The sequence below is a fragment of the Notolabrus celidotus genome, chromosome 18 (genome assembly GCF_009762535.1).
Source record: "Notolabrus celidotus isolate fNotCel1 chromosome 18, fNotCel1.pri, whole genome shotgun sequence".
NCBI lineage: Eukaryota > Metazoa > Chordata > Actinopteri > Labriformes > Labridae > Notolabrus > Notolabrus celidotus.
Window position 1 is genome coordinate 17,226,101 of NC_048289.1, and position 13,584 is coordinate 17,239,684.

Genomic DNA, 13,584 nt, shown 5'->3' on the forward strand with positions numbered 1-13,584 from the left:
ACAGTCTTCAGAAATATATTTTAAAATAATTGTATTCCCTTATAGTTCTTTTAGAGGAATTTTATGTCTTTTAAAATATTTTTTATTTCTTTATCTTGACTTGTGTGTTTTTATGATCTGCCTGTTTTATTTTGCTGCCCATGTAAAGCACTTTGTAACCTGGTTTTTGAAAAGTGTTACCAGTTTGAATGAGATATGTTTAATATGATCAGAATTCACTGTGCAGTACACTGAGTCACCAAACAAGACTTCTAACATCCTGATGAGCAAATACTCAATAGAATACTCTGGCACATTCTGTTCTACTCTAGTGGTGCAATTAACAGCTGATTTAGAGAGGTGACACTTGGATAAATAGCTAAAAGACTCATGAAGATCATTTTCATGCTTTGATGATTACAAGCATGTGTCCTAAACTAGCCTGGCATGCTGCTGCAAAGTTGCCTAGCTCTAGTTCACTCTGCAAAAATGTGCATGCGAGTTTTCACACCCTGACTTCATCTTGATGAGGTTTTTTCCTTTTGGCTTCCAAGCTGTTTTTCCATTGTTTTCACTGACACTGCTAGTAGCTGGTTGTGCATGCATAGAGTTTGTGTATTTGTTCTTATTTTTCTTAATCTAAAAATGCAGTTGTTCCCAACTCTCTAAAACGACCCTAAGAAGTGAACACTCTATTTACTTGGGCAATTACCTGGAAAGCTAAGTAATAAAGTGACAACATCTCGGAGCCAGATATTTCCTGGGCAGTTTATCTTTAAATGCAGGAGTTGAAACAAGCACTAAATGGTAACCACCATTTGAATGTTTGCAAAAGTTATTACCTGCGCTCCAAAATAACCGGTCTTTAAAGTTATACGAGCTTTTTTTTTTTTTTTTTTTACAGGCATGGATGTTGACCCAGCAATCAGCTAGATAAGACAAATTGCATCCATCAATGCAAACATGGATGAGTTTAACAACAGTTCCCATATGTCACCAGCTGGATTTTAATATTATTGCTCGACTGCTTACTGAGCCTACAAAAAAACTGAGTGATGGCTTCAGTCAGCAGTAAAGTGCACAAATGTTATAGCCAAATTTGTTCCAGAAAACATGTGAAACCTTTTTTGAGTCAGGTTTTATGTCAGTTCATTGATCTGTATATATATAAAAAAAAATTCATAGAGTTAAAACTAGTTTATAAATCCAGTTTAAAAAAACAGGACTTCCACATGCCTGTGTTAGCAACAAGCTAGTGTTGTAGTACTCAAGACCAGTCTTGGTCTCGAGGCCGCTTATTTCAGGTCTTGTCTCGTCTCGGAATTGAAAGCATTTTTACTCAATCTTGTCTCGGTCTTGGACTGGGCAGACTCCGTATTTTATATCAAGACCGGTCGAGACCACCACGGATGCTCTCTGTGTCCCTGTCATTACTGTGATAAGAGAAAAAACGAAACTTAAGGAGTCAGAAGTCTCTCACAGCATGTCAAAAGAAAGGCAACAAAGACAAAACCAAACCTTGTTTGTTGCTGTCAATAGTATTCAAAGCAAACTTTAATAAAATAAACAGAAGTCTTTTAGTTTGTTAACACTCATGATGATTTTTCATTGATATATATGGTCTTGGTCTTGTCCCGGTCTTGCGCTGCCTTGGTCTTGGCCTTGACTTGGTCTCGGTCTCAATCCCTAAATGTCTTAGTCATGTCTTGGTCTTGGTGCACTCTGGTCTCGGACATGTCTTGGTCTCGGTTAACGTGGTCTTGACTACAACACTACAACAAGCTAATATGAAGTCTCTTGGCAGGTAATGTAACATGTATGTATGAGCCAGTGATGATGAATTGGGTTTGTGACAAGGTTCAGGTCTGTATGTGTAGTTTCAACTGGAACCATTTCTAGATCTAGCTCCCCAAGCTCAAGTCAAAAACCTGACAAGAGATACACAAGAAGTCATGGTCATGAGAAGTAATTGGTAACTGGATCTTATCCTGTCTTGATGTTGGGTCTTTGTTAATAATCTAACAGAGTATGGTCTAGACCGGCTATGTTTGTAAAAGTGTCTTGATATCACGTTTGTTGTGATTTGACAAATAAAGATTGATTGATTTGATTAGGAGTCCATCTCAAAGTCATATTATGGAGTTTATTTTACAGATATGAAGGTATAAGTGAGCCATTGGGTGATTGCGTCTGTCAGTAAGTCCCTGTGTATGAGCAGCAAAGCCTTTTGGTGACTTGATCAAATGACACAGGGATTTTTGACAGTGACGAGTATGCATTTTAAGATGCATGCCACAATTGACTGAATTTGAATTTTTTTCTATACGTCTTGAAAAGTTTGGTCTGATAAGTTTGTCCAATCATACTTTGCTTATTTTGTGAGTTAATATAAATCAAAATGATTGATTTAGAAGGGCCAGCGATACCTCCGTACATCAAACAGAGTCCCATTAACTCAGTAGGATCTTGGTTGTACCCAAGCAGTAACCTCCAGCCACGAGAATTGGAGCCAATGCTGAAGTGTTAAAAACTGCGGTTTCTCGAGTGTCCGCTTGAGGCTGGCTCCGGAAGTACCGGAAACCACATACACACCAATTCAAAAAAGACGATCTTTCCAGCAGAAAGAATCAAGTTTACAGCCTGGTACAAAAAACAAGTGTAGTCTGGATAGCTCATTTCGCGATCGGCACACACTGTACTGGGGGTGATTGGTTTCATAACGCAGCAATTTCAAAGATATTAAGACTACAAGTTTTCAGCTGACTTAATTGACAGGCGGGAACACTGTAGGTGTTGGCGAGGAGGCTCAAAGCCCGCCTCTTTACCTCACACTAACTCGACAGCAGTAAGATTGAGTTCAGCATTTCCAATATGGCTCCTGCCGACGATTGTCTTCAAAACAGCGCTTCAGAAACAGATGGGTGACATCACGGATACTACGTTCATTAATTATACAGTCTATGGTTGTGCCATTGGTGACTTTGTGATATCAGCAAACATCACTCACAAGCATTGATGTCATGTTGGGTAGAGAGCAAATTTGTGGTTCACACACCCAATTCATGGTGCAAGGGAACAAAATGGCCTGTTTCAAATGATAAGCTACTGAGTTAAAAATATCTGTGGTAAAAAAGTCAAAGATACAAGCCTGTGTTCCCAAAATAATCTGATTCCCCAGATAGAATTACGCTTGCTAGATTTGAGAAGACACACTGAGGGAAACAGGAAAGGACAAAGCATCTCCAGAGAGACGGATGTATTCCAGTCCCTCAAGACTATTTTGACTTTTCGGTAGTGGGAGGACGATATTTACAAGCATCCATCCATCAGCCCCACCCCCACTCAGTCACAAGTGCTATAAAGTGCCTGTGTGTATTTACATGCCTCTGCCTGCCTGCCTGCCTGCCTGTGTGAGTGTGTGTGTGTGTGTGTGTGTGTGAGTGTGTGTGTGTGTAATGGAGTGCATGGTCACTTACCACCCAGCCTGACATCAATTTGGGTTAAATGAAAGGACTCAGCAGGGCTTTAATTGGCAGCCCACGCAAAGTGAAACAATAAAAGGCTCCAGGCTTTAGAGACTGTTTGATCCCTACGCCAGGTGTGTGTGTGTGTGTGTGAGTGTGTGTGTTTGTATTAGCTTATCACTGTTAAATGCACACAAAGTAATGAAACACTTCCTTGTGCGTGAAACTTCCCTGACAGTTGATGGTACAACAAATTAAAATGAGACTATAGGTAGGGTTGTCTGTTCATAAAGAGGGAATGAAGTTTAACGAGGACAGTGACAATTTATTCACAGCAAAGACACTTGATTGAATTGAAGCGCAAAAACACAAAGTATGGAGGGATATGTCTGATGTCATGTGATACTTTTGGTTTTAACATTGGGACTACTCATTAAATATCTGATTAACAACATGTTGGAATTTTAAAGCCCCAGAGGAGACTCCCTCTCAAAAAAAAAAGGGGTTTCATTTTCTCAATTCCTTCCCTGAAAATTCTTCCACTGGAAACATTTATTAGATTGTGCCATTTCTTTCGCAAAACTCCCTTTTTCCCACTCCCATTTTTACTATTTTACTTCATGCTAATGTTCCACTACAACCTTCCATAAAAAACATACATAAAATGCAGCTTCATGGCATTCTTTGTGTTTCATCCCCCCCTATTCTCTTCAAATTGTTGCCCCTCCATCACCTTCTTCCCCCCTTTCCCCACCCCCATGCTAGATTTTCTTCTTTTTCCACTGTTAAAATCTCATTTTCTCCCTCTCTTTTCTCTCCCAGTGCGTTACCTTTCCCTCCCTCTCTCCTCCTCTTTTCACTGTTGCCCTTGCTCCGGTCCCTCCTTCACATAATCCTGTGTTCTTTGGCTTGCTTCATTAGCTGTAGCAATAAACACGCAGGGTCACAGGATACTTCCAGAAAAACTCCTCTATAAGATTACTGCAGTCAGGCATACACGCACATAGGGGGTCTGTGTAACTTTAAGTGTGCGTGTTTAAAAGAAAGAGCACGGACAGAAGCAAGAGGGTTTTGTTTTTCAAGTTCGTATCAACTTGGTGTGAATAAAAAAACATGTAGTCTGGACCTACTTAGGTGAAGTACACACATATGCATGAGCTCATGCACACTAAATGCAACTATTTACTCTGCATTGTTACACTGTCATATTTCTATATATGCAGTATGTTATATAGTGAACATGTACATAAAATAGGAATATGTCTTTGTGTGTGCGCCTTTTTTCTCCATGCCTCCCATTTATCCGCAGTGGGACGTTTTCCTTCTTTTTGATGGCTTTTTATGATCTTGATGACAACTTCTTCAGCTCGACTTATTCACTGCTGCTCTGTGTTTCTCCGAGCTTCTCTGGTGACCCCTCACAGGAGCCGCTCGGATGGTGTTTTGACAAGGAAAGTGCTGGCAACCCCCACATTTTTCAATAGGCTCATTATTAAAGCAGCTCTGCTTGGACTTAACTCAGCCCGTATTTCTGCGACCACAAAGGACTCGTAAAAAACACACTTTGGCGAAGTCAGGAAACCACACTGCAGCAGCAGCAGCAGCATGCACATGGGTATGAGTGTACATGTTACTACTGCATTGGTTTGTATAAAGCTGGTTCTGCGTACAAGAGAAACTTAAGACAGAGCTTTGCTGGCTCTGTTGTGGTTATGCAAGATGCCATAAAAATAAAAAAAATACAGGAACGTGCAAATTATGTGTGGAAGTTTACTGTACATCTATAAACATGTCACGTCCTCTCATAGGAGTGGAATACGGTGAAATCCAGACTATATGTTGCACAGGTTTTGAATGTCTTCCTGCGTGACGATTCCTATTGTGTTCAGCAAAGTCTGCAACATGCTCTGTGTAGCTCTTTCTAGCACAGTCTGTTTTTGCTATGCAGAGTTTGCAAGCTTGCTAGCTAACGGTGCGGTAGTGGAGCTCCTGTGAGATACAGACAGCCTGCCTGCCACCAATTTGCCTGAGGGTCGCAGCATCTACTGCAGCTGGTCACCTGAGGAGTGTTTACAATCAAACCAGCTCTCCACAGGGTGTAACTACCTAATAGTATACTAAGATCTTCTTTAGATATGTATCCCAGAATGCATTCATGTCCACACTCCAGCTAGAGCTATTACTGCTCTCAACACTGCTTGAGTATGGGCATTTTGAATAGTGCCTTTGTGCAATATAGTCAAGTGCAATAATAACAAACTGTGCAATAATAAGACTCCGTGATTTTATTTGTATGTTGTGTGTGTATGACAGTGTTTTTTTTATTCCTGTATTTATTACTTTGTATACCTTAATTGTTGTTGTCTTTGTCTCTTTTAAATGAGGACTGCACCTTTTAATTTCGTTGTACTTGTTGCAATGACAATAAAGGCATTCTATTCTATTCTATCCTATTCTATTCTATTCTATTCTATTTTATTCTAGAGCACTGAGGTCCACTAATCAGCTGCTTTTGGATGTGCCAAGAACTCGCCTGAAAACCAGGGGCGCACAAGCTTTTGTAGTAACTGACTTACCACTTCATACCCCACTCTTTAAAGCTTTAAATAATTGCTGAAAAGCCATATTTTCCTTTTGGACTTCCACTGGAGATAACTAAATTATTATTGCAATAGAATTTAGTACTTTTATATAAACATAACGTGTTGCATATTGTTTTGTCCTTTTTTGCCTTTTTATTCAGCACTTTGGTCGACTGTGACTGTTTTTGAATTTGCTATGTAAGTAAAGCTGACTTGACTTGACTTTGCACAGTGAAGCTGCTGCTTGCAACACACACTGAATGAACGGGAATTTTCAGTTGCATTATGTCGCATGCAGCATGTTACCGTACCAGTCATTACTAGGGATGCACTGAAAATTCGGCCACCGAAAACTGAAATAGAATGTTGTGATGATGCAAGCAAAAACTGTGTCCAGTACGCTTGTCTGGATAAGGGTCAACATGTCTGCATCCGTTATTCCTTTAATTGCAGCACTAAAGCGTCTTCTGAACAAAGAGGTTGAGACGGACCACGGAGTGAAAACACTGAAAAGTACACTCTTAGAGTCTGTCAGCACACGTTTCACTGACATCTATTCGGATCCTCTGAACTTCATTGTGACTGTACTTGATCCGCGTTATAAAGATCATTACTTGGATGTGTGAATAAAGCAGCGGGCACAAGAAATGATCCAGGCAGTGATGGCTGCAGAGAACCCGCTTGGAGACGGAGAAGCGCACAGCGCAGGAGAAGGAGAACAGTGCCCAGAAAAAAGGACTCGTCTCTCTGAACCAGATGAGGGGCATGCACCCTCGTTGTCTGATCTGTTCAATGAGATCCTTGATTTTAGTGAGGGTAGTACACAGTCAGAGCCATAAATGCAATGGTAGGGGAGACCGGGGACAGTTGTAACATTTTTGACATTTCTGTCTATAACGTTGAGCTCTTTTAACCCAGTGTGTTCAAACTGCTATACAAACTAGCTGCAACTAAACTGAGCATGTGCAGAGTGAATCAGGAGATTCCTAACTTGTTCCTGATTGGAGCAAGTGCAAGTGTTACAACTTACCCATGTTACAACTGTCCACGGTCTCCCTACTAATAATTGGCATAATAATTAATTTTGTTGTTTCGGTTTTTGGCCTTTGTTTCCTCATTTTCGGCCCAACATTTTCATTTTGGTCACTACAACATGTCTGTGACAAAGTTTTAGCTCGTATAGTGCTGGTTCTGGGTAAAATACAGTAACATGATAAAATACTGTACCTCCCTCTGCTATATACTGTACAGTAGTCGCATCAGTAGCACTGCTTTGCATCTGTGATATTTTTGATGAATGACAATGAAAGGAATCTTGAATCTTGTATAACACAGCTCATTTTCAAGATGAAGAAAGCAGATTTTGCCGAGAAATGAATGTGGAGAAATTACGAGTAAGTTAAATGGTCTACAAAAACTCATCTATGTCTTCTGTTTGAAAATAACTAGCTTTCAAATATACTGTTTAACAAATACAGTTAGTCACTTGCGTGATTTAGTGCTTGTGTCTGCAGCAATTCGTGTCTCCATGTGTTTTGAGTTATAACAGGAAAGAGTGGGATAAGATAACAAAAAACAACTTGACAGCATCCTGGTGGGGTGCTGTTCAAACCCTCAACAGACCATCTTATGTTTGCACCTCCCAGACTCAAAAGCCGATTACTGGCGGACAAAATGCCCTACATTGAAAGGTTAAACTGCAACTGCCGAGGTTGCTTAAGTTGAGCAGCTCCTGAGTTTTTAAGATTTGTCAAATCTCTCTCTCTCTCTCTCTCTCTCTCTCTCTCTCTCTCTCTCTCTCTCTCTCTGTGTCTCTCTCTCTCTCTCTCTCTCTCTCTCTCTCTCTCTCTCTCTCTCTCTCTCTCTCTCTCTCTCTCTCTCTCAGGAGCTTGGAAACTTGATAACAGCACAGCAAAGGACTGGGTTTCTGACTTTCTCACTCTGTCTGCTCATTTATTTTCCCTACAATTTCCATGGCTGTAACTTTAATGCGGATGCCAACTCTGCTCGGTCCATTTACACACACATTCACACACGCACACACGCACACACACACTCACACACGCACACAAGCACACACAGAAGGCTCAGTCATTCAGTCTGTCAGTAATATTGGAAGCAGAACTTACAGAATATAAATCATTTTTCCGCAGCAGGGGCCTACTCTGAACAAAGAGCCAGTGTCTAAGTGGTTTTTTTTGTACTTTGTGTTGGTCTATTAACATATTCCTTGAACAAATTTTTCTTCTTTCTTGCAAAATACGCTTCAACCAGAACACAAGAAAGCACAAGCCAGGAACAATATTTCTCCACTGAGACAAGAATCAACCAATTCATGAATACTCCTGTGCCACTGCAGCTAGCAGGGATTACACTTTTACTGCAGCTGAAAAAAGAGATTAATAAAAGGAAGGAAAAAAAAACATTCAACCCTGAAGCTTTAACATAAGTGGAAACTTCACGTAATTCTAAAGCCCATAAAGAAAAAGTACACTATAGCTTGAGGCAAAGCGTCAGTGATGTAAGACCCTCAACACCACAGAGATCGAATAGTTCCCACTGCAAGGAATTTCCTAAAATCATAAAACGGCAACCTTGGTAACCCTTGGCTTGGGATGAAGATGGAAAACATATTTTAAATTGTGCAGATTAACACTTCAGACTTTTTAAAAACCTGCTGAGATGCACTGACAGTGTTAGCCCAGGTATGAAAGAGAAAGCCTCAATGGACTTGTTGTCCTAAATCTTTTACTGCTTCTGGTTTTAAAACGGTATGATTGTGTTAAAAAGCATGTGCATTTGTTCTCTTACCTGTTGTAGTTTGTCTCCAACAATACGTAGCATCCCCCTGCAGACTCTGACCTCTTCTCTCACAGTGCACATTAAGATTGGCCGTAAGTCCGTCTTGCTGGGTTGCCACAACCTGCGATGAGCAACCAACTCCCAGACCTCCTCTGAGATGCTTCCCGATGGCAGCGTCCGAACAATCGCCCTGGTTCCTGTACACACTGACTTGGTCACCTTGTCCACAAAGGAAAGAAGAATTTTATTCATTTATTTGTATTTAACTATTTTGTTGTAGATTTGTTTTTCAATTAATTTCATATGGGTTGTATTCTTCATATTTGTATATATTATTATTATTATCTTTTTTTAAACTCAAAAATCATAAGTGTACATAAAAAATATGACATTTTGCCAAGGATTTATTTTGTTTTTTCTGGATTTTCTATTTCGTTTTTTCATTCTATTTTTGTTAAATAAAGAAATTGAGTATATTGAAAATTCAAAAACAAAAAAAATGTAAAAAACAAAAAAATTAAAAATTTTAAAATACATTTAAAAAAATGTATTTAAAAAACTCAATATCAATTAAAAAAGTTAACAAAAAAAAAAAAAGATTTTAATTAAAAACTATATTTAAAATAAATCAGTGTGTCGCTGTTGGCCTAGAGGTCTAAGCGTGCGCCCCATGTACAGCTGCAATAATCCCTGTTGCAATGGTCGCAGGTTCAACTCCCAGCCTCTACAATTTGCTGCATGTCTTCCCCAACTCTCTACTCCCCACATTTCAGGTCTCTCTCCAGCTTTTCTATCTAATAATGAAAAAAATGCCCAAAAACACAACTTAAAGAATAATGATAATAAAAAAAATAAAAAAAAATACAAATCAAAATAATAATAATAAGATTTAAGGAATAGTGCATGTAAATACCTTCTGATTATTCTTGAAGTAGCGCCTCACCAGGACAGTGGACCGCTCTTTACGGTTCCTATCAAACTCCGGGTCATCCAACAGGCTGTCTTCATCCTCCTCGTCACTGCTGCTGGCCCTGGTCCCTTCCAAGGACAGTCTGTCATTGTTCCCCACTGTGGCTGTCATGGTGTCTAGAGACGCCCGTCGTAGGAACAGTTTTTCCAGGGAGCATTTGTTAACTCTAGGCCTTCTGTTGAGCCTCTCTAAACTGGAGTAGCCGTCATGGAGATGATGCCTGTTGATGTGTCCATTTAGATGATGCTGGCGGTGGCTGGTCACGGGGGAACCACATGGTGAGGACACCAAAGAGCTTGGTTCACTGCATGTGCTGCACCGAGAGGAACGGCAGGGTGACATCTAGAAGAAAAAACACAGACATTAGAATTGTCTTCTTGTTTTTGCTAAGGTGAACATTGGTCTGGTAGCTTAGTGTATTTACTACATGTTTGTGTTGAATCTGATCCTCACTGGTCAATTATGGTAATCCTAGTTCAGCCATTTTTCTATTGTAGACTGTGGCTATGATATATAGTTACTAGAGATGCAGATCTGATCACAGAAACTGGAGGACTAATCCTAAACATATAAATTACAGCAGGAAGTCTCATACATTTATCACCAGCTATTTGCAGTGGCAAAAAAGGAAAGAGACGAAAACACCAAAGGAAAACCAAGAGAGCTTTAAAAAACAAATCCTAAAAAGGATTTGATAGGAAGAGAATCACCCTATTTGCAGATAGTGCTGTCAATGTCTATCTGTTTTACCTTGATGAAAGCCAGCATAGACACTGGCATGCTGCTGCGGCGGATGTGTCGCCGCTTAGGCTGAGAAGGGCTGAGATGAGGACTTTGCCCAGGGCTAGAGTTAGTGCTCGGGCTGGATCTGGGGCTGTTGTTACAGTCGATGTTTGGACTCCTCTTTAGCCCCGACATGTTGCAGGAGCAGTGAGTGCTGCCAGCTCTGTTTCTGCCAGCATCCACACCCTCTGCGCAGGTGTCCAGCTGGCACAGAGATCCCTCCAAACATTTCCCAGGTATCAGAGGAGCAGGGTGAGTTATTCCTTCAGTTCTCTTGCCAGATGGCAGCTCTGGAGAAAGTTTCTCTTCTTTACTCAACAGTTTGGATCCATAATCCAAAATCTTGTATTCCTCGTCCAAAATTGCATCTTTCCCACTGTCACATGATAACTTCCTATACAAGAGGAGGGACGGGCTGCTCCGTTGCTTCGATTTCCATGATTGGTCAGAGTGTCTCCGTACATCCTGGCTGTCCTTTGCGTTCCTGGCCTCTCTGCTGGGTCTGCTCCCGGTGGATGGAGGTGAAGCCCGCTGAGGCAAAACAGCAGCACTGATCTGTGTTTGATTTTGTTCAGTGGCCATCATGTCTCCGTGGAGCGTCCTGTTGTATTCCTTGTTTCCCTACACCTTTGAGACAAACAAGGACTTTAAACACAGATAATCAGGAGGAAATTAACCACAGAGAATTTAGGAGAAACTGGCTCAGGCTTTTCGTTTATTTATCTCTTTTTTTGCTAGTTCTGTTTATTGAGCGAAATTTAATGAAATTGTTATTTGCATACAAGTTTACATTTTTTAATTTTTCATTTAAATGGAGAAAAGAAAAAACACAACAATGAGACTGGGAAAACGACGCTCCTAACAGGAGAAACAAGGTGCATACATGTGCATAATTATATACCTGTAGAGGTCCATAAATAAAGAATCACCTGCACATTTACAATATAAATATACCAGTCCCAGAACTCAGAAAGAAAAATAACCCCTTCCTCCCCAGCCCCGCTCAGCAGGAGAAATTAACGCACACAAATGTGGGAATGCAGCAATGATGAAATTAAAAAAGACCCCTCTCAGTCCGGCAGTGTCTGCAGATCTCTAACATGTGAATGAAAGGGTTGCCATTTGCGAAAGAACTTGTCAGTGTTTCCTCTTAGAGTGTATTTGATTTTTTCAAGTTTTAAAAAGGAGACTGTTTCCTGCAACCACTGTTCAACAGATGGAGGGTTGGGAGACTTCCAATGTAAAAGTAAACAGCGTCGTTTATTAATCTAAATACAAATTGAGCATCAGTCAAGTATATTCTCTTGATGCACTTCGCTCCTGATGCTTCAGATGCACAATCATCCATCTCAATTAGTGGCTCCAAAGAACAGAAAGAGGAAATTAAGTTTGTAGAGGAAATGCAATTTGCAGAGTTCAGAGTCATTTGAAAACACTGTAATGTTTGTAAGCCAGTTAAGCTACCTGTGAGTGACCATGACTGAGACTGACACTGAGTCCAGTTTTTCCAGAAGGGTTAATGACTCCCATTACCATCAATAACCTATCATAGGTGACACATTTTCTGTGTTTTAATTCAGTTTGAAGTACATACCAAGACGATGGGATGGATCCACTTCAAGTCATGCTACACCCTTGACCCAAGCCTCTTCTCTGTCACTTTCAGTAAGCCATGATGGTCAGGGGCTTGAGCTGTAGCAAATGATGACTTCAGCTCCCAAACACAGTGTGCTCTGTGTGTGTTTTCAGAGTGTGTTGTGGAAACAGAAGCTTGTGCAGCTGTACAAACCGCCAGATAGAGAACCCACGGAGGTGACCCTGGAGGACTGAGGAATTTCCTTGATAATACGGTTCACAGTCACAGCTTACAAGGCTGAGTGTGCGTCAGCGTGCAACAGCTCTTGTTGGTCCTCACATGTGTTTGTTGAGTAGTTATCCATTTTGGAGGTCCTGAAAGAGACACAGAGAGAATAATCAACATCATAAATCAACTGTCAGACTTTTAGGAATATTCAAATAAGAGATGGAGAGATAACTAGAACATTCAAGACTGTGACGGCAATTTTTGAGAAACGTTCATGTCTTCTCTCAGTGCCCTCCTCTTTCACCACATCTGCTTTCTTATCTCAAACTATTCAACTACATCACCCAACAGAGTGTGAGCCATTGTGACCGAAGCAACTGAAACAACAAATGCTGAATTTCAAGTTGAAGGGAAAGTTGAGGGAAGAAGGAACAAAGAACTTATTATAGAAACATCAGAACTAAAAACTCACTGGTGCAGTATAGATAGGGACACTTATTTACTTTGCATCAAGTCAAAAAGAGACTTGAGTTTGACTCTTGAAGTCTTCAGTGATGTTTTGTCTTGTAAGATTGTGAGATGTTTGGATGGAGAAGAGTCTAGATCCATTTCAGAACCTAAAGTCAACATTACAGTACCAAACTCAATAAATAACGACCTGCCATTTGGTCTAAAAAAATAGATCCAGTATCCATCGATACATCATAGTTACTGTATCTAACATCAACTTGTAGTTTCTGAATAAAAAGGGGAAAAAATGCCAGCTCACTATGATAGGATCTTACTGTAAAAAACACTCTAACGTCACCCGTCTGTTTCTGAAGCTCTGTTTTGAAGCCAATCGTCGGCAGGAGGAGCCATATTGGAAATGCTGAAGTCAACCTAACTGCTGTCGAGCTAGTGCGAGGTAAAGAGGCGGGCTTTGAGCCTCCTCGCCAACAGCTGCAGTGTTCCTGCCTGCCAGTCAAGTCAGCTGTGTCTCTAATAATGGAAGACTCGTAATTCTAATATCTTCGAAATTGCTGCGTAATGAAAAAATTCACCCCAGTACAGTGTGTGCTGATCCAGAAATGAGCTATCCAGACTACACTTGTTTTTTTGTACCAGGCTGTAAACATGTTTATTTCTCACAAAGCTGCTTGAGGCAGTGGAGATAATGACCAGTGCTAACTTTTTCCCTGCTTGTCTTCCAGTGGCTAT

At 40.5% G+C, this 13,584-nt stretch overlaps 1 protein-coding gene across 2 annotated transcripts in view; it reads right to left on the minus strand.

Annotated features, from left to right (window-relative positions):
• Positions 1-13,584, minus strand: part of plce1 (phospholipase C, epsilon 1) — a 119,941-nt gene that overhangs the window by 84,160 nt on the left and 22,197 nt on the right. For both annotated transcript variants that reach the window (XM_034708760.1, XM_034708761.1), the window contains exons 2-5: positions 12,175-12,530; positions 10,548-11,207; positions 9,741-10,139; positions 8,837-9,046 (exon numbers count right to left, since the gene is read on the minus strand). In XM_034708760.1, the coding sequence (XP_034564651.1) occupies positions 8,837-9,046; positions 9,741-10,139; positions 10,548-11,165 (1,227 nt within the window). In that variant the 5' untranslated portion in view covers positions 11,166-11,207; positions 12,175-12,530. The remainder of the gene's footprint in view (positions 1-8,836; positions 9,047-9,740; positions 10,140-10,547; positions 11,208-12,174; positions 12,531-13,584) is intronic.